Genomic DNA, 25,703 nt, shown 5'->3' with positions numbered 1-25,703 from the left:
ATAAAAGGTGATGTGGCTTGTCTTTGTCCCGCAGGTGTTTGACCTGGAAGAGAACAGATTCTGAAAATAGGCTGCATTTTAGGGGTGACATAAACTGGCACAATAACAGCAGCATTTCGTTCTTTAGGAACTAATTTATGTCAAGTTATGATGATGTAGTCTGTGAGTCATGCGGAAATATTAAAGCAATGAGTAAATATGATATGCTATGAAGTTAAAATATTGAAAATATTCAACAAGGCTTCTTATTGACTGTTATCATTAGCAAATACGGTTTGCATAACCCACGTGAGCACTATAGTCATCCGCGGTGTGTGGATGTGCTCTATTTGCATACGGTCATCAGACAAGGCCGCTAGCAGTGGTGGACAGGTGCTGTATCGGGCTGTGGAGAGGCAGGTGTGTGTTTGTGTGTGTGTGTGTGTGTGTGTGTGTGTGTGTGTGTGTGTGTGTGTGTGTGTGTGTGTGTGTGTGTGTGTGTGTGTGTGTGTGTGTGTGTGTGTGTGTGTGTGTGTGTGTGTGTGTGTGTGTTGTGTGTGTGTGTGTGGAGGCTTAGACTGGCAGCTCATCTTTCTGTGGCGAGGGTAGGGTTTCAACAAAAGGCGTCTGCCAACTGCAAGAAAGGAACAAAACCTAGAGAGAGTAATGGTCAGCCTGTTGAATAGAGCAGACCCCTGCCAATAAACAGCTCTGTGCAGCCGGCTGAAGGCCCCTCCACTGTTTATAAAACGCTAATGTTAAAGCACTCAACTATTGTGTAATAATACAAAACCCTATTCTTTGTCAAGAAGAGGAGAAAATAGGATTGAATATAGATAAGCTAGAGAATGACTGATATTGGATGTTTTTTTATGCTTTATTTAGTGGGATTAAGTTTAACAATCGTCCCGTTTCACTCTAATTTAACAAACGTTTTTAAAAGCAGCAGAACAGTTTTATTTCAGAATGATGAAATATTCCTCAATAAGGCTGTAACTTTACAATCTTATTTTTCAAAAGTATTTCACATGACAGTTTAAAAAAACGGCACAACACAATGATAGAAAGATCTTATTTGTATCAAGGACATTGCATAAAGGGCCAGTTCACCCAAACCACAAAAACATGTTATCTCACTTGCTGCTAGTGGTATCTTCCCAAGTAGAGATAGTTTTCTCTAATAACATTTTTGATGTACTGTAAATTAACATGTATGAAATATAATGTTTCTGCCTGCACCCAGGTACAATGTAGGTGAGTAGAATAACATTCTTGATGCTCCCAACATTGGAGACAACACGCAGAGAATCCACAGGACGAGTTATGACAGCTTTCATTAGAAGTGTCCTTTGTTTTGTGTTTTGCGTGAACTGACCCTTTGAACACGGACGATTTGACATTTGTCTCAGTCGATCTTATTACCCCGACATTGTTATTTTATTTATACATTTTTTCTTTTGCAGTTTATTATGGAAAATATTGCAGATAAAATGTTTAGGCAGGTGCAGGATAAAACAGAAAATGAAGAGTATCTGCTCTATGCTGCAACTAATTATTGTTTTAATTATCAATCAATCTGCTGATTATTGTCCCTAAAAATAGCCAACATACAAATGCCCACCACAAATTCCAAGAGTCCATTTTCAAAAAGCTTGTTTTATGTGATAAACAAACCAAAGAGCTCTGACTGTTATTTTGTCCTTTAACTTCCTGTCTGCAGTGGAAGTGGGAGTGTGTCGTGTCGTGTAGATTCAGATCTGCGGCTTGTGAACTCCTTGTACCTACATTTTAATAGATACCTGATCAGGTTTGTAATATAACGGACAGAGTGAAGAGCTGGAAGAGCTGCTTCTACAGCAGTCTGACGAACATCACCCGCTAATTAGATCAGTTCTCCAGCACAGGGATCGTCTTACATATAAAAGCCATAGTGGCTGGTCAGAATGTGTTTTATTATGTCTTTATAACAACTTGGTATCGCAGCAGTAGTTGTCTGAGTGGCCGTTCAAAGCGTGTGTTAATACAGTATTTGTTTCATCCTGAACAGAGTCACAGTTGAGACTTGTTTGGTTTGTAAAACTATTAATCTTCACATTCCAGCTGGTTGTACAATTAACAATTTAATTATTCCAAATTTTATTACCAATGAAATATGTGTTACATGTTATCTGGTGGCTGAAAAGTTGTATTTCAACTCGTATGAATAAATCAGCCTGCGGACCAGTGTTTATCATTTGTGGCAACTGCAAATAATGTATGTATGTACTGCTGCGACCCAGTTAAGGCTGCAGCTAGCTTCGCTGCACAGGTCGTCTTTTTAACATTATGTCTTTGTAGGATATGGTGTTGTCAGGTCATATGACCTCCTCATGAATGTGGATGTGTGTTCCCATTTCTGAGTGATGTGTAATTGGCTGTCTGACCCGATCAGGGCCAAGACTTTTGAAGCAGGTTTAATGCAGCTTCCAATACCGACTGAAAGTTCAAAGACAAAACCTGAAAGGAAACTAATTCTGAAAAAGTGGGCAGGTTGTGTAAGGTTGAAAAATGACTGAAACAATTAAGCGATTATTGGAATATTTCCTGTTTAACGACTAATTGGTTAATCAGCTAATTATTTTCAGGTCTAGTCTACACACTGGACTGAATGAAGGCAATGTTATGGCATTAGAAGATCTTTAATTGGGACAAATACTGTCATAAGGTTTCCTTTTCTCTCTCCAATAACGTTTTGGGAGCTTTGATCCGGTGTCCGGATGCTCAAGGGACCGCCTCGAGCAGATGCCGGCAGTGATGCCTCAGTGGCTCGGCTTTCTGGGTGTTTTCTGTCTGGTCTTGTATCATCAGCCTCTCAAAACAACCGTTTCTCTTCCTGATCACTGAGAGTTGAGCACTCAGTATGCCTCTCCAGTCTGTCTCTGTAGTCTGTGTGTGTGTGTGTGTGTGTGTGTGTGTGTGTGTGTGTGTGTGTGTGTGTGTGTGTGTGTGTGTGTGTGTGTGTGTGAGATTTTTGGGTGACCCTTCTTTGGCATTCCAGCCATTCCCCTGGTACCTGGGAACTGCTGTGTTCTCCTCCGACGGGGTATTTTTAGGTCCTGAGAGGCAGCTGTCTGTGTCTCTGCCCGCACAGACGGCCCGGCCGTCTGTTGACTGAAAAATGTGGTGAGGCTCAAGAAACGGCACAGCCTATTGGTAAAAATGCTGCTTCAGTCAGGCACTTCTTTGGATTATTGAGGCTTAAGCTAAGACAGGTGTTAGTTTGTGACATTTCAACAGTGATGGGTGTGTGTGTTGGTGCTGTAGTCGGCGTATGCTTAGCTGCAAGGAAGGCAACCCTCCTCTCCGCAGGAACCCAGCGCTGAGGTTTTCTCACAAGTGAACAGTTCTGAGTCATGTTGGCCCTGAGTTTTTCTTGCTCAACAAATGAGCAGCAAACAGTGAGATATGTTGCAGTGGAGTGCAGCAGCAGTGAAATAACAGAAAAAAAATCATCTGTTGAATTCATCCCTCTAAATGTCATCGCAGCCCTCATTTGAACTGAAAGCAGCAAAATGCCAAATGTCCCAAATAGAGGAAAACAAAATTGGTGTCTGATTTTGTGATATCTCTTGTTGGTTACCAAACTGACATTTAGACAGTGAAATTTAACAATTAGAGTGTCGGTGAATGCTGTACATCAGATACACTGCAAGAGCATTGACACTGAATGAATCCAGCTGCCCACATCAACACTGAAAACCCCTGTAAATATTTAAAACCACCAAAATCAAGCAACGCTGACAACAGGTGCCCAAAGAAAACCGCTGCTAATATCTGAACAGAACTGGTACTGTTGTTGATAAATCACTAATAAACTAATATTAAAGTGGAGCCTTCACTGTCAGTCAAAATGAGACCCACACAGTCCTGATGAAGCAGATTACCTTAGATTTGGTTAAACTCTTGATGAATAAAAACAGGATGTTTTTCCCGAACTTTAACGTTAATTGTTGTTTATTTTGTTGTGAAGTTTTTGGGTGTTTAAAAGAGGGTTTCCCCTCCTTTTTTGTGCTAATTATGGCAGTGGCGGTGTGTTGCTTTTTATGTAGCTGCAAAGGTGGGGAAACCCAGCTGAATGGGGGCAGGCGGCTAATTAGGTGGCATTATGTTGATTTTTTTTTTTTTTTTTTTTTTTTTTTTTTTTCATTGGCTGACAATCAAACAGCAGCAGGTGGCAGGTGTTGGCTAATTTTGTGTATTTTTCATTTGGATTCAGCCACAAGCCACGTGACATAGGCCAATGTCTTCTAGTCTTTATTGTTTACAGTGCTGCCTACATGTGGTATTCTGTTCCTGTGCCGCGCTGTCGTTTCAAGTCAGCACAAGCATTACACGTCGATTTGTGCGCCAAACTAAAATGGAATGGAAACTGATTTATCCTCCCAACACACAAATAAACAGAGAAGGAGAAGGAGAGAGGGAAAGAAAACTTAACCTTTTTGAGTTGCTCTGTGTTTCATTGTGGTTACTTGATGCTGATGGATTTCTCAAAAACACTCAGTTAGTGGCGTCACACATTTTATCTACTGATATATTCTGAAAGCTGGTGATGACAGACAGACAGTTGCTTTGTGCACTGATGACCTACTTTACTTTAAAATCAGTAAACTGTTGTTTGGGGAGTGACAGGGAGCGACGAGGAAGAATGCAGCACAAACTGATAAATTCAAAGTGATATCACAAAAATAGCCTAAATTTAAAGGGTTATTTTTAAGTTTTTTTAAAAACTGTACAACAGTGAGTTCAGTTTACATACTGAAATATAAGTATATATAAGTATTTAGCAGTAATATACCAACTGGGGCTCTACACTGAAATTTAAGGTGTAGTATTGATGTCAGTATTGATGAGACTTTATATACGTGTTCCAGTAATCTGTCGTCAAAATGATTCCAACTCTAAACAGAATTTAAAGCTGTTTTCTTATAGATTTGTAAAGTGCTGTGAGTGTGCGTTCAACTTTCCAACTTTCCTATATGACTGATGGTGAAACGTTTCCCAGGAGCCACTGAAACCTTTATAACTCCAGTATAATACCAAGTGTTATACTGTTATACCGAAGCATCACCTGACATCTCTATCTCTATCTCTGTCGCTGTTCCTCGTTTGGATGCTAACAAACGGTGTGTGTGTGTTTTTATCTGTACCTCGGCAGGGGGAGAAGAATGCCGGCTTTGACGTGCTCTACCACAACATGAAGCACGGCCAGCTGGCAACCAAGGAGCTAGCCGAGTTTGTCCGTGAGAGGTAAGGTTCCTGTGTATTTGTGAATATGCGTGTGGGAGGTGGCGGTAGAGATGGGGCTCGACTGAAGAAAAATCGACATTCTTGACTTGATGCTTGGAAAGAAAGATGAGAGATTGTGCCAAGGTTGGGTGAAATGCTCAGCGATTTATAAATGCACTGTTTCGGGTTTCATCTCTCGCTGTATCAAGGTGTTCATGATTTATGCTGCCTGAAAGACCCTGTCAGCAGAATGCAGATTGTGCAGAGAGCAGTTTAACAAGTCTTTCTTTGTTAAGGCTGCTTCAGTCGTCTCTCCCAGCTTTGACCTCTGACCTCTCTCCTCACTGCTGTGCTACTTTTTGAAGTGTCTCCCAACGTGTCTGTGAAGATTCTCAGTCATTCAGGTCACGCGGTTATCCAAGAAGAGTTGAATCGACTTAACTCTTCTTGGATCTCCCTCAAACACACTCACACACAAGCCTGAATAAGTCAGTTGTCCAGCAGTACAGAGGTACTGTGTATCTTCTATCCTTGTTTGCCACATGCTTTGTTTAAATACTTCTTGTAATGAGTTCCATCACCTCACCTGACCGTTCACTAAACAACATCAATTTTCCAATCATAGCTTATCCATCGTAACGAAGCTTGACTGCCCTGTGAAGCTTTGGATTTCTCCTCATGTTGAAGCTGTGAACATGGGCCTCCAGTTAAAGTGATATCATGCATTTAAAGAGAGCACGGAGGGGTTTGTCTTTTTTAAAAGCCTTTCGAAAACCCCAAAACAGAGGCACAAGAGCGTAAGAAGAACAGATTAAAGAGTGTGTTAGGGTAAGATGCAATCTTAAGATGACAGGTTTACTACCAACAGTTGTAACCAAGAGATACCTACAAAGTCAAAGAGCATGTCATTAACTAACTGGGTTACATTAGGTTGTGGGGTTGCAGGTTACATTATACCACACATTTACCATTCAACACTAGTACATCCACTGTGAAGTGTTTTCCCACCATGAGGAAGCAGTTTTTTTTCCTTCAAGTCTGACTCAACCATTGAGTACAGAAAAAAAAGTATCTGTACGGGAGGGAAACACCTTTTGTAGGAGGGGGACCAGACTTAGACATAAGACCTGTTCTGGTATAGGGCTTTAGGGTAACATTAGCAGCTCTGTCCTGCTCTCTGTTGGATTTAAAGAAGTTTACACTCCAGCTACCACAGATAGGATATGTTGGTCATCATCCTGGAAGCGTTTTCTCCTTCTAGCATGAAAAGTAAAAACATCTAAGGTTATATAGGTTAAGTATATAAGCTAAGAAGCCAAACACAGAAACAATCTGATCTGCCATTTTCCCTTATAACAATAAGACTAACTAGCTCTACAGTGCAGTGCATGGATATTATCTCCATGCTTTCATACGGACCATCAAATGGTGAGGAAGACGACCGCAGCTTTAGCCTCAGTCTTTCAGCATGATATCATGTACAGGCATTAGTGCATATTTAAGTTAAAATTACCAAGAATTTTGAGCAGCAGTTCTTCCACTATAACAACTGTAACCTCCATCTGTGCTGTGTGAGAACTGAGAGCTTGACCGGCGTAGCAACAGTAACTAAGTGGGTTGGTCAATTACCTAATTAAAACAGTCTAGTGAAAGTTGGTAGTTTGTTGTATTAAATACTGTCTTCTAATGAGTGATTATCGGTGAGTAAATTGAGCTGCGTAACAAGGTTCCCACAGGAGTTCGTCCTCTCACGGCTGAGGTTAACACACAGCGCACAACACTCGGACCAGTGATATAAGCCTGACATTGATTCAGAGCGCCGGTTCACATTCCTCACAGGGGGAAATTCAGTTATCTGCTCGGACAGCAGCAGACAACAAAAACTCAGCAGCCAGGAAATGAAATAGAGGAACTGTGGGTAAAATAGCGTGTGATCCCACAGGATGGAGAAAAGGCAATTGTGATGATAAATTTTCTCTTGTCTTTCTCCCATTCCTCTTGCCTGAAAGGTCATTTTGATATAAGAGACCTTCTGAATCACTCAGTTAAATCTGCCCTCGCCCTGGTGCGCAGTCTCATGAAGATGCATTGCTACTTGGACACATCAGACATCGGGGTGTGGCTAGTGCTGAAACAATCCTTTCAGGGCTCAAGCAATTAGTTAATCGGTTAGTGTATCGACAGAATGATAACTGTGAGAATTTGCTGCCTGTCTTGCATGACAGCAAACTTTTCGGACTGTTGGTCGGATGTCTTCAAGAAGAGTTCACCTTTGGATCAAAGTAATTTTAATTGTAATTGTGTCACTGTTTTCAGACATTTTAAACACTAAAAGGATTTATTTAGAAAAAATCATTCATAATTAATAAAGTTGTTTGTTTCAGCCTTCAGTCAATTAGTACGTCTACAGTACTGTACTCCAAGATCATATTCACAATGAATTCATTGTTTTATTAATTCATGAAGTCCCAGTTATTTGTTGGTTACAGCATCTCAAATGTAAGAATCTGCCGAAAGAGTATAGAGAGTAAAGAGTAAAGAAAGAGTATAGTTATACACACAGCGCACTTAGATACTCACATAAACAGAATCTGCTCACTGACTCCAAACCAAGTTTATTTAGGTCGACAATGTTTGTTTGTTTTTTTTTTTGCATTGTTTTTCAAAGGGATTTTTACTAATAAATCTGTGTTTGGTAGTAATTATGCAGGCATCTTTGTGAGGACCAAATAACAAAAAAAAGACCTAATGATGAACCATTAAAACTTATCAATCTAAATAAATTTGTGGAGTCGGTATGCAGGTTTTACCTTTTTGTCATCACTACCTGTGGGTGTAGACAAATTGGCATAATTATTGAGTGAGTCAAAGAAAATATTGAAAACAAAGTATAAAAAGATTCCCCAAACACCGACCACAGCATCACTGCTGAAAACCAACATTCAGTTTGTCTGTTTATTGCTCTGCCTCCTCAGCAGAAAGTTGTTCTGTCTGTTCACCCTCAGGATGTTTGGATCAGTGCTCCTTCTCTCTTTGTCCTCGGGGTCTACAGATGCTTATTAAAGTTTTATGCCCTGCCTCGCAAAACAAGTCCATCCGTCATTTAAACGTGGCTTATTGCAATATTTACCCAACACTGATGAAAATGAATCCTTATCTCGCTGACTGCGGTGGCGGTGGATGCCCGGTGTTTGGGCTGAAGTAAGCGTTACACAGAGAACATAACATATGAGGCCATTAGAGGAGGAACTAGTGCCGAGAGGAAGTGCAACTGGAGTACATTATGTTCACAGGTCTAAAGGGTATTTAGAAGAATTTACATTTTCAGGAGATTGCACAACATTGGTCTTTCTGTTGTGTTACTGTCGACCTAGACTTGAGTGGAGAAACAAACAGGAGCATGCATCTTCTGACCCCAGTCTCACACACACACACACACACACACACACACACACACACACACACACACACACACACACACACACATACACACACACAGCCTCTCTTCTTGGTGAAGATTCATTTGGAATTTTTTCCACATTCACATTATTTGATCAATCAATCAAAAGAAAATAAATCGGCAACTGTTTTACTTATAATACATTTTTTTCAATCATCATTCAAATGCATATATAAATATTTTCTGGTTCCAGCTTCTCAAATATGAGCAGCTGCTGCTTGGTTTGATCATATTTGATAGTAAAATAAATATTTATTTGTTTTGGACTGCTGGTCAAATAACACAAATAATTTAAGGACATCACTTTGAGCTCTGGGTAGTTATGATGAAAGGTTTTTACTACTTCATATACTGAACGATTAATAAATAAAATGGTCTGTAGATTATGCAATAATGAAATAATCATTAGTTGCAGCCCTAATAAAGTTAATAAATAAATGAAAAAGTTTTTTTTTGTATATGTATTACTGGAAAATAACAGTGTCTTGCAATCCCATGTGGGATGGGCCAGACGTGTAGCAGGACACAGAAATAAAAACCTAAACTAAACTACACAGTATATTTTACAGGTTTAAATTTTTTGTATCCAAGGTTTTCAGTTTTCTTGTGGGATTGACTGTTTCATTTATGTTGCTGATGTTTGTGTTTGTTTTTGCAGAGCTGCCATTGAGGAGACCTACTCCAAATCAATGAGCAAACTGGCCAAGATGGCCAGCAATGGAAGTCCACAGGGGTGAGCACTGCCATGTAAACACTGCACAGTGATACACAGAGCGACTTCAACCAGCAACCTCTCCTCCCGTTCAGGGCCTGACAGTGGAACATAAACCCCCGGAAGATGTTCTTTAGTGTAATTATAGATGTAATGGTCATATGGCTACACATGAGATATGAATGAGTACCATCTGCATCAACAAATGTCCACATCTATGATTAAAATAATGCCCCCTCCCCCATTTAGCCTGTATGGTTTAAAACATGTGTTGTCTATTTTATGAGAGTTTTTTTTAAAGTAGATACCTAGTGATGAAAAGTGGGACGGAAGCAACAAAGAGTGCTGACTGATTTCTACAAGTGATGGCAGAACATCCCATTGAAGGACTTGACAACATAATTGTCTTCTTACTTTGGGTTTGATTACTTTTAATTACTTCGTATTGGATTCAGTTTCGGTGAGAGTTAAAACGTTTTGGTTGTTGCGAGAAGTGAAGCAAGGCTCAGCTGGTGAAACACGACGTCAAATACTTCACCAATCGGGATTCAGCAACATTTGAATCCGCCAACAGCTGGACGGTTGATTGGCTACTGTCAGTCAAATGTGATGGAAACACACCCACAGCCCTAATGAAGCAGATGAGCGGAGATTTAGATTTTGTTAAACTTTTATTTAAATCTTACCTAAACACGTCTTTTCCTACTTGAAATCTGATTGTTGCTTATTGAGTTTTGACAGTTTGATGTCGATGAAGTGACTGTTACACAACATTTAACTAACTGTCATTTAACTAAAAGTGGCTTTAGTGATAAATTCCTCTTTAACATCTTGGTGTTTAGTTTTTGTCCCATTAGTCGTGATAACATTTTACTGACCACCTCCACTTCAAACAGATTTACAGTTGAATTCTCTAATATATAATCATGGACAGGGATCTCTTGAACATCATGGATAATTGAGAGGTGGAGTTCAGACATGTTTGGCATGTAGTTGCATAAGAATGTCAAAACCTTTTATTGGCTGAGCCAAAATGAAAGAACATTTTTGGTTTGTTGTGGAAGCTTTGTTGAACTGTCTTGTAAAAGTAACTGTACACCGTGTCCACAGGGTGATACTTGGCATTAGAATAAATCTTACATGAAGGAACAATTTTGATATAGACGTATCATGAGTGTGTGCTTGATTATATGTTTATGTTCTAGGACGTTTGCTCCGATGTGGGACGTGTTCAGGGTGTCTTCAGACAAACTGGCCCTCTGCCACCTCGAGCTGATGAGAAAGATGAACGATCTCATCCGGGACATCAACAAGTACGGAGACGAGCAGGTCAAAATTCACCGCAAGGTATCTATCTGGGTTGAGGCGAGATATCATACCATTAGCTGGTGATTTCTGTGCCTGTGTGTGTGTTTTTGTTGACTTGTATATTTTCTCATTACTTGCCCTGCATCGAGCCTCTGTCATCCTGATCTAATTTATCTCACAGAAAATCCAATTAGTGCCTTCTCCCTTCATGGTAATTGCTGCGTTTGCCCTGAAAGTTTCAAGTACAATGATGATCTTCACAGAATGTCCACGTGTTTTTTCGTGTGTCTGTGTGTGTGTGTGTGTGTGTGTGTGTCTGCGTGCGTTTCATCCAGACAAAGGAGGAGATGGTGGGGACTGTGGAGGCGGTGCAGGCGCTCCAGGCTCAGAGTGGTCACCTTCAGAAGTCAAAGGAGGGATATCACGGCAAGTGTTTGGAGCTGGACCGGCTCAGGAAGGACGGAGCTCCACAGAAAGAGCTGGAGAAGGTTAGCCACTAGTTTCTCTGTTTTCAGGCATTTCTGATTTTATACACAGCTGAAGCTGAAAGTGGAAGTGTATTGTGAAATAAATTTAAAGGGTCTTTTCATTTTCTCAGTTACAGAAACTTTAGCAGTATCTAGCCATGTGGATAGTTTTTGCTTCCTGCCCTCACCTCAGTACAATAGAGGTGAACAGATCTTTACTTGCTGCTTTTAAACCTGAAGGTCAGCGGTTTCCCTTTCTATAATAGGCTTTTGTTCACATTGCTGTATATTTTAGTCTTTTGTGATGCAGAAGGAGAACAAGCTCAAATGTGAGTGCAAACCGGTTTACCTTCAGATAGACATTACCCAAAAAATAAAACTTTTACAGCTGCATATTTTTCCTTTTTTTTAAGGTTTGGGAGGATCAAGCCTTTCAACAAAAAACCCCAGTGATGTTAGAAGAGTTAAGACACTTCTTACACAGAGATCCCATTACATTGCAGTGAAGAAGAGCCCTTGTTTTGCCGGCTTTGCTTGTTTACAATGAACCAAACAAAGCTGACATGTTGCCGCCCCAGTGTGTGATTTGTGTGTAACACAACAGCGTCCTGTTCTGTGGCTACCTCCACTGCCGGGGTCGAGGCAGAACAACAATGCCCTGCCATTCTGTGTCTATACCTTTTTTGGCAAGGCAGAATAGAGGTGCAGCATTCCCGCCTCGAACAGCCTGTGTAAAAGGGGCTTTGGTTGGGAACGATCTAAGATGAATCCATCATTTACAATTGCTGAAACAAATTGTCAAACAGTGAAAATAATTGTTTGACAAAAACAATCCAAACCAGGGTTCAGTTGTTGGAAGTCGTGATAGTTTAAATAGATTAGATCTGCCCAGGGCCAACAATCATGGGAAGCTTTTTTTTTTAGCTGCTCTGCTCTCAGACATCCACTCTGTGAACAAATAGCTGTTCTTGTTTTAAAGGTGTAGCCTGACTGCTGAATGGAGTAGTTGTAATCATCGGACATTCACTTACTGAGCTATTCGCTTTTATTAAAGGTTTGTGAATGAGAGTCAGGAGCTGAAAGCCATCATTTTCTTTTTCCTTTTCTCTCTCACTAGGCGGAGCTGAAGTCTAAGAAAGCAGCTGAGTCATTTGCGTTGTGCATTGAGAAGTACAACCGTGTGGGAGGAGAGTTTGAGCAGAAGATGAGCGAGTCTGCCCAGGTCAGCTCTGACTCCAGCTGGGCCCAGGGCCACTTCTTTATCCGTCTCTCCCATCCTCTGATGTGGTGTTTTCATGTATTTCCTCTTCTCTCGGGCTTTCTCTTCCCCTCCCTGACTCGCCCTCTCTGTAACCTCTCACCACACAAGAGCTCCATCTTATCCCTTCATTTATTATCCCACATCATGCCTCCCCCAAAAGTGGAAACCTCAACCCCCGACTCCTAAACACCCACTCGATAGCACATCCCGCACCCTGCTCATTACCTTTAATCACTGCCTCCATACTTCCATGGTTACTGCTGCTGTTTCCATGGAAATTTTCAACAAACCCCAATGTGTGCTTCTGTGTTTTACATTTGAAATCCTTGTGACCAATTATCTCTTGTAATGGCTTTGAGGGGGGGGTCTGGTCATAATTATGACGGGGGAATGTGGTAACTGGGAGGAAAACATGTGTCAAAAGATCAAGGAAGAAAAAGGAGGAAGTGAATAAGAGCAATGGCAGAGAAGCAGGTCTATGTTTGGATTTCAGCTGGCAAAAACTTTTACATTTCCAATGAGTGCTACTGAGGTCGTATTTATAAATTTCAGCCTAATCAACCTCCTCCTGATCTAACGCCACAGGTAAAGCAGGTGTGAGTGGAGGCTTCATATCTCTCTACAGCTCTGTATCACACTGTAATCGCTAAGCCACGTCCACATAATATACCTGTGGGTCGCTTTATGTGGTCCAGACAAAGGTAAAAATTACATATTTTAATTCTTCAATCAATCAATCAATCAATCAATCAATCAGTGTGACTGACAGCAGTTTATGCAACACTTTAATGCTTCACATGTGTATATTTATGTTCTCTGGTGTCACAAGGAAATAGCTGATCGTGATTATTATTAGCATTATTCGACTAAAACAGACCACGTGTTCTGAATAATTACCAACAGGTAGCGACATGACTTGTTGATCTATATTCACACATTACTGTGGCATCAGTGTATTGTTTACCTTTTAATGGACTTGATTTAATGCGGCTGATTGATAATGGAAAATCCCCACAGTCACATGCTGATATGCATAAGTGTTACCAAGGTTACCAAATTATTTACATAGCTTATACAAATCAAATATAAGATCACTTCCTGAACAGGTCACAATCAGCAGATGGATTTATTGGTAGTTTAGCGTTGGGAATCTTAGAAGAATGAGAGCTGTGTCAGACCGGTTGTCGCACCAGCTAACACGCACAGGCACACATACATGTTTGTTCGAAACATACCAAACATGTTAGGTGTTGAAAAGCACATAAGATACTGTTCTTGGAGCAACAGTTTTAAGGGGGTTCCAGGAGTGAGGTTTCTATTCTTTCTACATCCACCTGATGAGTTTGCAGTCAACCTGGATCAGTGGGCGGGGCAGATGGGAATAAAGCGTGCTGTAGGTTGACAATGAGTTAACAGTGTTTTATGTTTGCTCTCTGCCCAGGTTTTGTCCAGTTAATTGGAGAAAAGCAGCTGGTAAAACTCTGCTCACAAGCTCACTACTCTAACAACGGCCAAAGCCACTACATCAAGACAATTCCCCTGAACCAGACAGCAACAAATGAGCTGGCTGAATAAAGAGCAGGATCAAACTTAAATACTAAATCCTCTCAAATTATCACTGGTTTAACAACCTGGCAACCCGCTGCCTCCTGTGCTGGCTGACTGCCTCTCTGGAGCTGCGACCGAATCCTCACATCTCATTCAAAGGCCATTTTCACTGTAATGCACATATGTGGAGTTTTTAGTTTCTGTTTTAATAGATATTGGCTGCTTCTCCAGAAACTAATGGCTTTATTCATAGACTGAGAAAGTTGGTTCTTTTTTTTTTCTTTCTTACAGAAGCAAAACAAAACTAATAAACAAGAAAAATAACGTACAAAAGAACACATACCAAGCAACAAATAAAATCACACAAAATCAAACCTATATACGTACACATACATAAAGACATAACACCTATTGGCAGTTTTATGTAGAAAACTGAGATATTTTAACTACCTCTTATAGCACAATTACTGAATTTTTTTGCTGTTCGGTGAAACCCTTCTCAACTTAAATGATCTTCTCAGTGACTCGAAGAAGCAGCTGTGTTTTAAAGTAAATGTCAGAGCAGCTTTGATGATATTCAGTCATTTTTAAAGGATTTAATTTGCACAAAAGGTCAGAGAAAGATAAGAACCCACGGAGAGGTAAATGAATCAACAGTGGCGTTTTGAGGCATCATAGTTTTTCATTTTCTTGTGTGTGTGTTTGTTTGAGTAGAAGTTTCAGGAAATCGAGGAGACTCACCTGCGGCAGATGAAACAGCTGATCAAAGGTTACTCCCACTCCATAGAAGACACCCACGTCCAGGTGGGGCAGGTATGTTCACACTGAATCCTGCTCTGATGACCAGCTCTGCTTTATGAGAAGAAATCGGTTCCCCCGAAAGTATTTGCATTTATCATAGCTATCCAAAATCAGTTTTTACTTTCTGTTATATATGTTTATGAAGAAAATAACTTTCTTAGGAATATAGTTATTATTTAGAGCCTGAAAGTCTGTCAGTAACAAGTCATGACCCATCTTTGACCACATTTATGTTTAGTCTTTCAGTTAAAGCTCTGTTGGTGCAATTTTTTTTTCTTTACAATTTTGTGGTAGCAATTTCTAGATTCTGCCATATTATGTGTTTTGATGCAGCCACTGGAGAACACCAAAGGCAGATAGTTTCTACATGTATGCATGCATGAGCTTTAACCTAAACCTGGACAGAAGGGTGCAGCTAACACTTTACAATGAAGGGTCATCACACAGAGTCTTAATAACAGAATCATTTTCTTGCCACCTTTTATATTTCATGCTTTAGAAAGGACCACGTAATCACTCTGTTCTTCTCCGCTGCAGGTCCACGAGGAATTCAAGCAGAACGTTGAAAACATCGGCATCGATAACCTCATCCAGAAATTTGCAGAGCAGAAGGGCACGGGCAAAGAACGGCCAGGTACAGTGATTTCACCGGGATGAGATCTGATTCCTCTCCAGTGGGAAGGAAAAAAAAGAACAAAGGCACAACTACAGCTGCTTACATAACAATAAAAATATGAAGGCATCCACAATGATAACAGTATTGTGGAGGCGGAATAATTCATAGTGACAAAATACAAATGCCTACATGGACTCTGTTGTGTGTGTGTGTGTGTGTGTGTGTGTGTGTGTGTGTGTGTGTGTGTGTGTGTGTGTGTGTGTGTGTGTGTGTGTGTGTGTGTGTGTGTGTGTGGTGGATGTTTCTTATTCTTGTCAAACTGCCTGTTGTCTACAGCTCTGGTTGGTTTTGAGGAGTATATGACAGTTTTGGCACCTGAAGGTGGGAAGAAGAGTCGAGGGAAAGCCTTCAGGATCCCCGGCCTGGGCAAGAGGGACAAGGAGCCAGACTCTACGTGAGTGCAAACATTCCCAACCCACTTACTCTTACCTCTTACCCTAAAACCAAGTCATGACCCTCAAACAGACCTTTGAAGTTAGGAGAACCGGCCAGTTTGTCCTCACTCCATAAGGTCTACAACTCAAACTGGTCCTCACAAAGATAGAAAGGACTCATACACACACACTGAAGCAAACATGCCCTATAAGCCCTGGGGCTGAAGTGAAGTGAGTTCAGCTTAGTCTGGCTTTCTTGGGGTTATCTGGCTTCACTTAGCCTAACATTGTCCGTCCTGGATAACTGGTATCACAAAGATGGTTATCAACTGGTAACTCTGGGTTTTGTTATCCGGCTGCGAGCACGCTCGTATGAAAGAGGTGGTTGGTAATTACAAGGGACATCGTCAGAACCATGGATGAGATACTTCATATGATATGAGATGAAATGCTGATATACTGCAGGTAAATTTGTTTTATAATGACAGCAAAAAGCGATATTCAACAAATGTAAATATGTGATCACACAACCAGAATATAATAAGAAACTGTAGAAATCCGAGAAATAATTTCCAAGTATTAAAGTAAGGCTAAGGCTATAAATAAGAGAAGGAATTATGATATATTTCTTTAGTATGGAGAAGGAGAGAGCTTTTATCTTTGTCTGATGATAGAAGAAGAAGAAGAGTAGTTAATGGCTGATAAAGTCTATTTGACTGAGAAGTTGCATTTATAATCATAACAAGTATTTGATTGTGTGGATTGTTTTTCTCATAAAAGACAACAGAGGGCATAGTTTTTATTTCCGTTCATCACGTCCATTGAGTTTCCTCATGTTATTCTGAGTTGCAGTGATGGAACAAAAACATTGACAGTGTCAGGAATCCTGTCGGGAAAGAAATAATCTTTATTTATTGTGGTAAACTTTCCCTCTGTTTGTTAGAAACTCTGTTATAAAATGTCTATTGCTCTTTATTATTTGTCACTTTGTTGTAAACCCTTTTCTCTATGTTGAGAAATCTGAGCTGGATAACCCAGTACTCTGGCTTCGTGGTACAGGCCACAGATCTTCTGGAAATGAATCTTGATCCTCGTTCTTTGCCACTGGCTTCAGTCTGAGTTACTACTGAACAATGAAAACAAAAATACATCTATGTGTGTGTTTTATATTTGCAGGGATTCAGCTGTGACGGAGGCACCGGTGAGTATCTGACATAATACACACCAAAACACTGCAGCTCCTATCAGTCCTGTCTGACTCCCTCGACTACTACCTCTATGTTGTAGAGAACTATGGGAAGGGAGTGTGTGTCTGGGGGACAGAGGGGGAACCATGTGCAAGTGCGTGTGTTTGATAATGACGTGACTGAAGGTGTGGGGTTTCCCAGGTTTATTCCAGTACTTCTGAGAAGAGGTTTAGGAGATACTGTTGCAGCCAGAGAGGAAGTGCGTGACTCCATGAGAGGGCGTGTGTTTGTGTACATGTCTGCCTGCGCGTGTCTGTGTGTGTGTGTGTGTGTGTGTGTGTGTGTGTGTGTGTGTGTGTGTGTGTGTGTGTGTGTGTGTGTGTGTGTCTGTGTGTGTGTGTCTGTGTGTGCGATTGTGTGTGAAAGGGCTTTGGACGCTGCCAGAAAACCCTCTAACAGACTGACGTGGAAGCAGAGAGTAAACAGCAGATCACAGAGCTACTTTCAAGGGCATTAAATTTCTGACTGCAGTGTCACAGATACAAGTGATGTTAGAGGAGGTCACTTTAAAACTAGTTGCATAAAATAATACATGCACTGAAACTGTCAGTTCACCTTCTAGACATTATACCACTTATTAAGAAAAAAAGGAAACAACATAACTGGGATGTTAACCACGAAAGCAAGAAAGCATCATCACCTTAAAAAGCTGTTATGAATTATGTGTTAATTATATCAGTGTACATGAAACACATATTGCCTTCTTAGCCAGCCAGTAGGATTTATGTTTCTGGCTACCTGACTAATTGTTAAGTCCAGTATTTACACTTTCAGCTCTGTGAAAAATATCCGTCTGTTTAGCTGCTAGATGTTCGACTGTCTTCACCGTCTGCCTGCTAACTTTGCCCTGTCTACCATTTGCTGCTGGACAAGTAGCACAGAACAAACAGTCGGGTTAATCAGAGTTTTGTTGTTGTGGGAACTGCTGCCTGGTGCTGCTGAAAACAGGGATGATGAAAGCAGCGAGGCTGAATGTGATAGTAGTGAAGTAAAAGTTGCTGCTGAACTGGACGATAATTGTGACAGCTTTACATTTAAGAGTCGTTTGATGACCGCCTCATAAATTCTATCAGTGTTGATGTAAAAACAAAAAAAAGTGTGTGTGTGTGTATATCAATGACTGCATCTTTAAATCCATGTGTGTCTAACTGCAGTTGAGCTGCTGCAGTTACATTTATCTTCTTAATGTGATGTTTATAGCCTGATCACACCATGAAGCATTAGCTACTTGTTGAAGTTTTCCTCATTAAGATTTAGATTTTTGTGGAAAAAAAGATCAGTGGCTACAGTTACACTTATCATGTCAACTTGACCTGGTGAGATCTGATTACTGAAATCAGATCTATTGAAATACCATCTTTATATGTCCCCACTCTGTCTAAAAATAACTGCTCCCACGCTGGAGCTGGAGCTGGAGCTGGAGCTGGAGTGTAAATCTGGTTTCCCTCAGCTCTTATTTTGAAGATCATATGGCTGCAGCTGATGTACACTGTCCAGACGTCCTGGCATTATGACATGGTTCACATCAAACTAAAAAAGCACACTTCTGCCTGTAGGACAAGCATCTCTGTTTGTAATAACATGTTTAATTAACACTGACTCCCACTGACTTCACACATGGTCTGTGGTCTTTGCAAACACTAAGGACTACGATGGAAATAAGATATGTTGCACTATTCTTGCAGATGTACTGGAGTGTTGTCAGTTAACGTAAGCCTCTCTGCAGGTCTTGAAAAAACATTGAATTCTGTTCCCTCAAACAAGTTTATAAGATATTAAATTTCATTTGCAGAGGTCTTCAACATTTTTTCTTTTGTGCTGTAGACTGTAACATTATATCTCACTGCTGACTGTCTGGAGAAAGTTGCTGGGAAGCTCATCGACTCAGAGAACAAGCGTTAATTTTAATAAAAACTTAAAAACATAAATAGTAATAATTTGTTAATTTAATTGTTCAACCATCCATCAACTCTCTGCTGCTTATCTGGGTTCAGAATTAGATCGTTTTTTGAGACAATGGGACCCTGGGTACGGACAAGTCCCCTCTTACACAGGACCCCCCCAGACTGAAAGAAAAAAAAAAACAACAAATAATGCGTGTGATCCACAGCAATTTTTTATTTATTTATTTTTAACTTATTTTGGGATAGTTATTCCTGTTCTTGTAACTGAGCTCTGTGATCTGGTCTGTGATTCTCAGTCAATAGATAAATTAACAGTTACTTCATACTGTCACATCTGTACCCTGTAGGCTTGTTCAGTAATCCATACACCTCACCTTAATTGATTGATTATATTGCTAAGAATTAATATCACATACTGAGAAGTACTGACAAAAATGTTATGTAAATGTCTGCAAACTCATGTACTTAGTAAAAAGTTTTTTCCATCATTCTTTGACTGTGAAAAAGTGAAACTGAGGTATTAAAAAGGTCTTAAATTTCTCGTGACCACCACAGAAAGCCTGTAGCAGTTGTAGAGTGTATTTATTCACTCACACTCATAGAAAGCTGTCAGTTGTACACATAGGCTGCAGTTAGTTACACAATATAACAAAGCACTTCTGTGTGTCAGACATGTGGCTGGAGTGCCATTTGTCTCTGTGATGCTGACACAGCTTTTGTGTGTGTGTGTGTGTGTGTGTGTGTGTGTGTGTGCGTGCGTGCGTGCGTGCGCGCGCGCGTGTGCGTGCGTGTGCATGTGTTCCTGTTTGTATAGAATTCACCCCTGGAAGTAGACGATGAAGGATTTGTCATCCGAGCTGACAGCACCCAGAATGATATCCTTTTCCTGCTCACACACGCTCAGTCTGGAATCTGTAATCTTTTCCGAAACTATGTTTACTGGCTTTTTTTGTTTGGATAAACAGAGCAAACATTTACTGAAGCCCTCCTTCCGTCATTCTTGGTAAAAAAAAAAAGAAACTTAAGCGTAATGCAAATAAATTAGTAAGTAATTATATGTAGGCAGCAAAACAAAAAGGTGTAATATACAAACCCTATCACGTCTTTTCTTCTCCTGAAGTTGGCACACTAACCAGCCAGCCCCCGGCCCGTCTTGTCGCTTTCTGATAGTGACTCACTATGCACTGTGTTTTTCACGTATCATTAAGTCTGAAAGAAATTAATATAGAATGAATAATATTAACAAAGCTATTGCCCATCATAGGTGATGTATTGAAACTGCTTAATTAGAGGTGTTTTAGCCACGGACCATGAACCACAATGTTCTCACTTGAAGTCTGGCCTGGGGACGTTTGCCACATTGTATTTTCCATCTTTTTACTCCTATTTGCTGTTGTCTTTCAAATGTCGACTTGATTACTGCATAAGGGGAAAAAAAGAAGACCAACTATTGGTCTGACCAATTGTCAAAATTATAGTTATATGAACCGGAGAAACGTGAGCAACTCTTAAATTAAATCAATTAAATCTGGATCTGGTTTATTTTCTTTTGGTTTAGTAGTTGATAAACTGAATATACATGTACTGGAACACACCATCTGTTGAATGGAAATCAATTAACAACTGTTAAAAACAGAAAGCAGAGCCTTCCTCAAACACAAAATATCACTTCAGTCGTGACACCCACATATTTCAAATTCATAAAGAGGATACAGATTTCTGAAATATATCACAAACTCGACTGACTCACATGACAAAGGCATCATATTAAACCTCATGAGGCCGCTGAATAGACTGTAAGAGACCTCTCTAACTGAGACGGAGACGTTTTAAATGAAGCGTAATCCAAAGGTCAGAGGTGAGAGGCGGGGTTTAAGCAATTTGTTCGCCCAATTGGCTACATTCATGGTCTCATTAACTACAGCCAGACAATTTTAAAGATCTTAATCCTATTTGCTGCCTACATGTGTCCTCCCTGTTAAACTCAGACTAGGTAAAGTCCAGCTGGACTGAGCCGCCTGTTGCCCAGCAGCATGCGATAACCTGATACTCCACGTCCTCCCAGTCATGACACATGGGGAGATAACAACTCTTCCTGCCTTTGTCATCCCTCTGTCGAGCCCCCCACCGGCTGCTCAGGATAGACGGCATACATTCATCAAAGGCCCCTCTAGAAATAAACACAAGGTGAAAACACACAACACGTGACACGACACAATACAAACGCGTGCAGCAGAGACTGCAGTCCAAAAAGAGGGGGGGGGTGCGACAGGAAGTGGCTTTTTGATAGCTCTCACCTTCAGCACACTCTGCAGTGCTGCTGCATCTGTTTGTGTTTTGCGTGTGTGTCTGTGCTGCGAGCCTGCACTGTTTCTCTGTTGTCCTGTTGTCGTCAATCTCGCAGTGAATCAAATTACTCTTTCGTCTTCAAGTTACAGCGGTTGTCCAAATAGTAATATTCACCAATGAGCGGGGGTAATAAAACTCGTGCCTGCTGGTTTGTAATCTACTCTCAGGCATTTTTTTGGTTTTATATTAATTTTATTTTTGAATGATGTTCCCATAAAAGGTCTAATTTCTTCTCTCTCTCTCTCCAAGTCACCAATATGGTTTCCTTTCTTGACCTACACTTGCCAAACAACATCACCTCTTCATCGCTGTTTGCAGAAAAAGCTTGTTGTCCTTGACCCCGCTCTCTCTCTCTCTCACGCTGCTCTGATGAGAAGGACAACAACTTCTACTCTAGTGATTCAGATTTTGATGACGAGGAGCCCAAAAAGTTCCACATCCAGATCCGACCGGTCGCCAGCAGCAATCGTAGCAACTCCGCCGCCACTGAGAAGGAGCTGAAGGCCACCGTGGGGGCGCTCACCCTGCCGCCCAACCGAGGTGTACGGCAACAGGTTGTGTTTGTTTTGGTCTCTGTTTTTCAGGATTCCTCTGAAGACATGTTTTTTTTTCCCCCAGGCTGGAGGAAGATTAACTTGTTTGTAGTGTTTCATACTTGTCTGACTGTTTTGTTAGTTTAAGATTGCTAGAATAGATGTTGTGTTACATTTCCTCCAGTTTTTTTTACCTCTTTTATTTTCAGTATAACTTTATCATGTTGGGACTTCAGGTGCAAATTAGCTGTTGAGCTCACCCCAGTAATATCAATGTTGATTAATGTGCAAAATAATTATTTATATTTGAATGAATGAGGTTAAGGTTGTCATCAAATCCCATGAAAAGACCGAAACCAGCAATGAACTTATTCTGTACCATAGAGCATCATCGCTGTGCAGAAACTATTAAAAGCACATCAGTGAGCCACATTATTGCACTGGGTGACATGTTCCTTCATTATATTGAACATGGGCTCTGCACTTTATTTTGAACACAACCCCACATACACCGCACTGCTGCTGTAAGCACTACTGATCCAAATGGATGTTAATATGCCTCTGAAAATAGCCTCCAACAAATGCACTGCTTACTCCTGTTTGACTGACTGAAAACTACATTGCCCAGCTGTTTTCTGTCTTCATCAGTTGGAACCAATGGGCTTGAGTACCATGGCTAGGATAGACAAGCTGGAAATTATTAAGGGACCAACTAGTGCATTATTTTTTGTGGTCTTCCCATGGGATTTGTTGACAAATTCTTTAAATCTGTCCACTGTGTTGACCAAATGTGTCCCTCCCTCTGACTTTCAGGTATCAGTCAAGCGGCATCTCTCCAGTAAGTTTCTGCTTTTTGGAGTTTTCAGTGCACAAGTGCAGCAAATCTCTTTCCTGGCACATAAAGTGATGGGAAACATTGAGTCTGCTGTAGTCTCTGTGTTGTGTGCTTGACTACAGACTTCTGAAAGCTGTTGTCTTCTGTTGCGTCTCTGCAGGAAACTCAAGTACTGCAGGAGGTCGATCGGAAGAAGGCGAGGCTACTTCCCACAGGGGTGAGTCTGACATCAGTCTTTCCTTCTCCATATTGACTTATCTGCCTGTTTTTTTTTGGTTCAATGGTTTGTCTCTACTTTCCTTTTTTGAAACCTCTCTATTTTTGAGTAGAAACGATTAGTTGATTAGTCGATTAGTCAATAGAAGGCTGCTATTTTGATAATCAATTAATCCCTTTTAAAGGAAATATGTGAAATATTTAAATTCAATATATTTAGGCTTTGGATCAAGGAAACACATCACTATTTTCTCACAATCCATAGACCAAAAGATTAATCTATTAATGGAGAAAGTGATCAGCAGATTAGTGAAAATAATTGGTAGTTGCAGCCCTCATTTAGTATTTGTATTGATTGGTGCTACAGCAATAAAAATTAAAGGTTAGAGTCTGTTGTGTTGTGCATTTATACCTGCAATGGGGGTAATAAAGTTACTATCCCTTTTTTTTTTTGTGGTTGTAATCTGAAAAGGGTGTAAACCACACTGAGCCACGTTAGTACCATCAGTGAGGTGCAGATGTCTCAGTGCAGCAACTCTCTGCCTTCAGCCTGTATAGCTCCTGTGTTTCCCTCAGACGGCAAATCTCTTCATTGGCTGACCTTGCATGAACAACCACAGTCACACCCGGCCCTGTGCTCGTGCTCCAGAACATGTTTTATCAGCGACAGGTTCATTAGTTGCCAGAGGGTTAGGCTGGAGTCGGAGGCTACAACCTGCTGCCTCACAACAGCGGGGACTCTCTCTCTCTCTCTCTCTCTCTTAAATCTGGAGTCGACAAGATTAACAATGAGCATCTGATTAAAGCGGTTATTCTGCAGTGACAGCAGCAGCGGTGGCTGGAGCTGAGTGAGACCGGGCTAATTGCTGGTATTTATCAAAGAGAAGGTAATGGCTGATGGGTTTTCCCTCATGTCATCTTGTCTCAGTCCATCCCGGCCTCCCCTCAGCACCCTGATGAAGAACACCGTTCTGCTGATTAGTCCTGATTAGGGAGCGTCCTCTGTCTCATTGTGTGTGTGTGTGTGTGTGTGTGTGTGTGTGTGTGTGTGTGTGTGTGTGTGTGTGTGTGTGTGTGTGTGTGTGTGTGTGTGTGTGTATGTGTGTGTGTTGCCTCTCTACAGATGGAGAGCAGGAGGGCCTACGCAGGTCCACCTCCAGTCCTGATCACAGCAGGTGAGATGTCTCTGCCCTTCATGTCATCTTTCTTCCCTCTTCTTCATCTGTCTCTGAGAGGTGCAGAGAGAGACATATTTAGATGTCAAATTGCGTCATCAGTGGCCTTTTCAGCGGTTTGAAGCTCTTCAGGTTTCCACCTCACAACCTTTCCAATGTCATCATCCACGTTTTATTTTTGGCGCGTCTGGTGTTACCCGCATCACCATATTGCTCTCACTGCTCTTTCCTTGTTACCAAACACATTTCTGCACACAAGCTGGAAAACAGTGTGCCTAGAATAAACAGGTTACTGTTGTTCAAACCTTTTGATCAAAAGGTAAAGGTAACTTTTTAAATTTTACAACCAGAAAGTCAGAATGATACTGAACCAAAGTTACAGAGGCACAAACATGGTAGAAATTATGAGTTTTTTTACCTTGTCTTTTTTTTTGGCATAAAAAGAGAATAATAGGCCTGTAGTCATACCTGCCATAAGTCTGAACCAGTTCTGTGTCAACAGCTGTTGTGATATGTGGATCTTAAAATACTTTGCACAGATAGAAACGAGATGTAGAGCTTTCAGACAATGTATAATTTGTTAAGATTGAGTGAAGACTAATTCCAGCACAGACCAAAACACAGCTGAAGTAGCACTACCAAGGCCAAGGTGTCCTGTGGGTGGGACGGTGTATTTTAACCATTTCCTGGCAGAGCAACAACATACTTGATTTTAGTTGTTTTTTTAAAGAGAAACAATACCAAATACATATGGTCCCTTGATTTAGGTTTTATAAGCTCTATATAAACATTTATAAGACACTATAATGTGGTTAATCAGATAAATGTGTTGATTAGTGTATTTGTTCAAAACTGTAACTCCTCCACCTATAAGTGGAGGCTGCTGTATAAACAGATAATGGATGACAATATAGTAAAACACAGTTATAATGATAAAACATATGTCTTCATAGGAGAAGTTATAACATGATGTTTGTTCAAATTTAAATTTTTATTACCCCAGAACCCCATTATACCTTTATATTCTGTTAATTAGCACACTTTACCCTCTCCAAGATGTTGCACCCTTAATGGATGTCAGAAAATGATACCAGATCAGTCATGAGTTTAAACTCTGTGGTCCACATGGGCTCTTCTAGTTACTTAAAATAAGCCTGGCTGCTACAATAAAACCTCTTACTGCCAGCCCAAACTCTACCAGAGATTTTTCCCCTAACAGACACAGCGGTGGGGGGCGGGGGGTGTGATAGGAGTTGTTTCAGCCACTCTTCAAGCTTTTTTCATTCTATAATACCAGGGGACGATCCCACTGTACAAATATGCCCACTTCCTGTTACATTTCCAACATTCATTGTCCTGGGTGAAGCCCATTTCAAACAATTTCAAAGCTGTAAAACAATATCTATGTACAATTTTATAATGGATGAACTTACCTCAGCCTACATTTGACATTACATTTGTATTGTATCGCGTCACATCACATACTTTTCACCATGTACTGTAATTTCATATATAAAGAGAGCAGATTATTTTCAGCTATTTTAAAGATAGAATTTGTGTTTGTCAAAATATTATGTACAAGATATAATACAA

General features: G+C 40.6%; 1 protein-coding gene across 1 annotated transcript in view; it reads left to right on the top strand.

Annotated features, from left to right (window-relative positions):
- The window catches only part of fcho1 (FCH and mu domain containing endocytic adaptor 1), a 62,365-nt gene that overhangs the window by 26,116 nt on the left and 10,546 nt on the right, over window positions 1-25,703 (top strand). Inside the window, exons 3-16 of the mRNA XM_056377761.1 lie at window positions 5,174-5,265; window positions 9,363-9,437; window positions 10,622-10,763; window positions 11,060-11,212; window positions 12,309-12,413; window positions 14,715-14,813; window positions 15,339-15,435; window positions 15,754-15,871; window positions 17,028-17,052; window positions 19,817-19,877; window positions 21,712-21,905; window positions 22,698-22,722; window positions 22,880-22,936; window positions 24,059-24,110. Coding sequence (XP_056233736.1) covers window positions 5,174-5,265; window positions 9,363-9,437; window positions 10,622-10,763; window positions 11,060-11,212; window positions 12,309-12,413; window positions 14,715-14,813; window positions 15,339-15,435; window positions 15,754-15,871; window positions 17,028-17,052; window positions 19,817-19,877; window positions 21,712-21,905; window positions 22,698-22,722; window positions 22,880-22,936; window positions 24,059-24,110 — 1,295 coding nt within the window. The remainder of the gene's footprint in view (window positions 1-5,173; window positions 5,266-9,362; window positions 9,438-10,621; window positions 10,764-11,059; window positions 11,213-12,308; window positions 12,414-14,714; window positions 14,814-15,338; window positions 15,436-15,753; window positions 15,872-17,027; window positions 17,053-19,816; window positions 19,878-21,711; window positions 21,906-22,697; window positions 22,723-22,879; window positions 22,937-24,058; window positions 24,111-25,703) is intronic.

Source organism: Seriola aureovittata, chromosome 6 (assembly GCF_021018895.1).
Source record: "Seriola aureovittata isolate HTS-2021-v1 ecotype China chromosome 6, ASM2101889v1, whole genome shotgun sequence".
In the NCBI taxonomy this organism is placed as follows: Eukaryota; Metazoa; Chordata; class Actinopteri; order Carangiformes; family Carangidae; genus Seriola; species Seriola aureovittata.
This window is presented reverse-complemented; position numbering and strand designations above follow the sequence as displayed.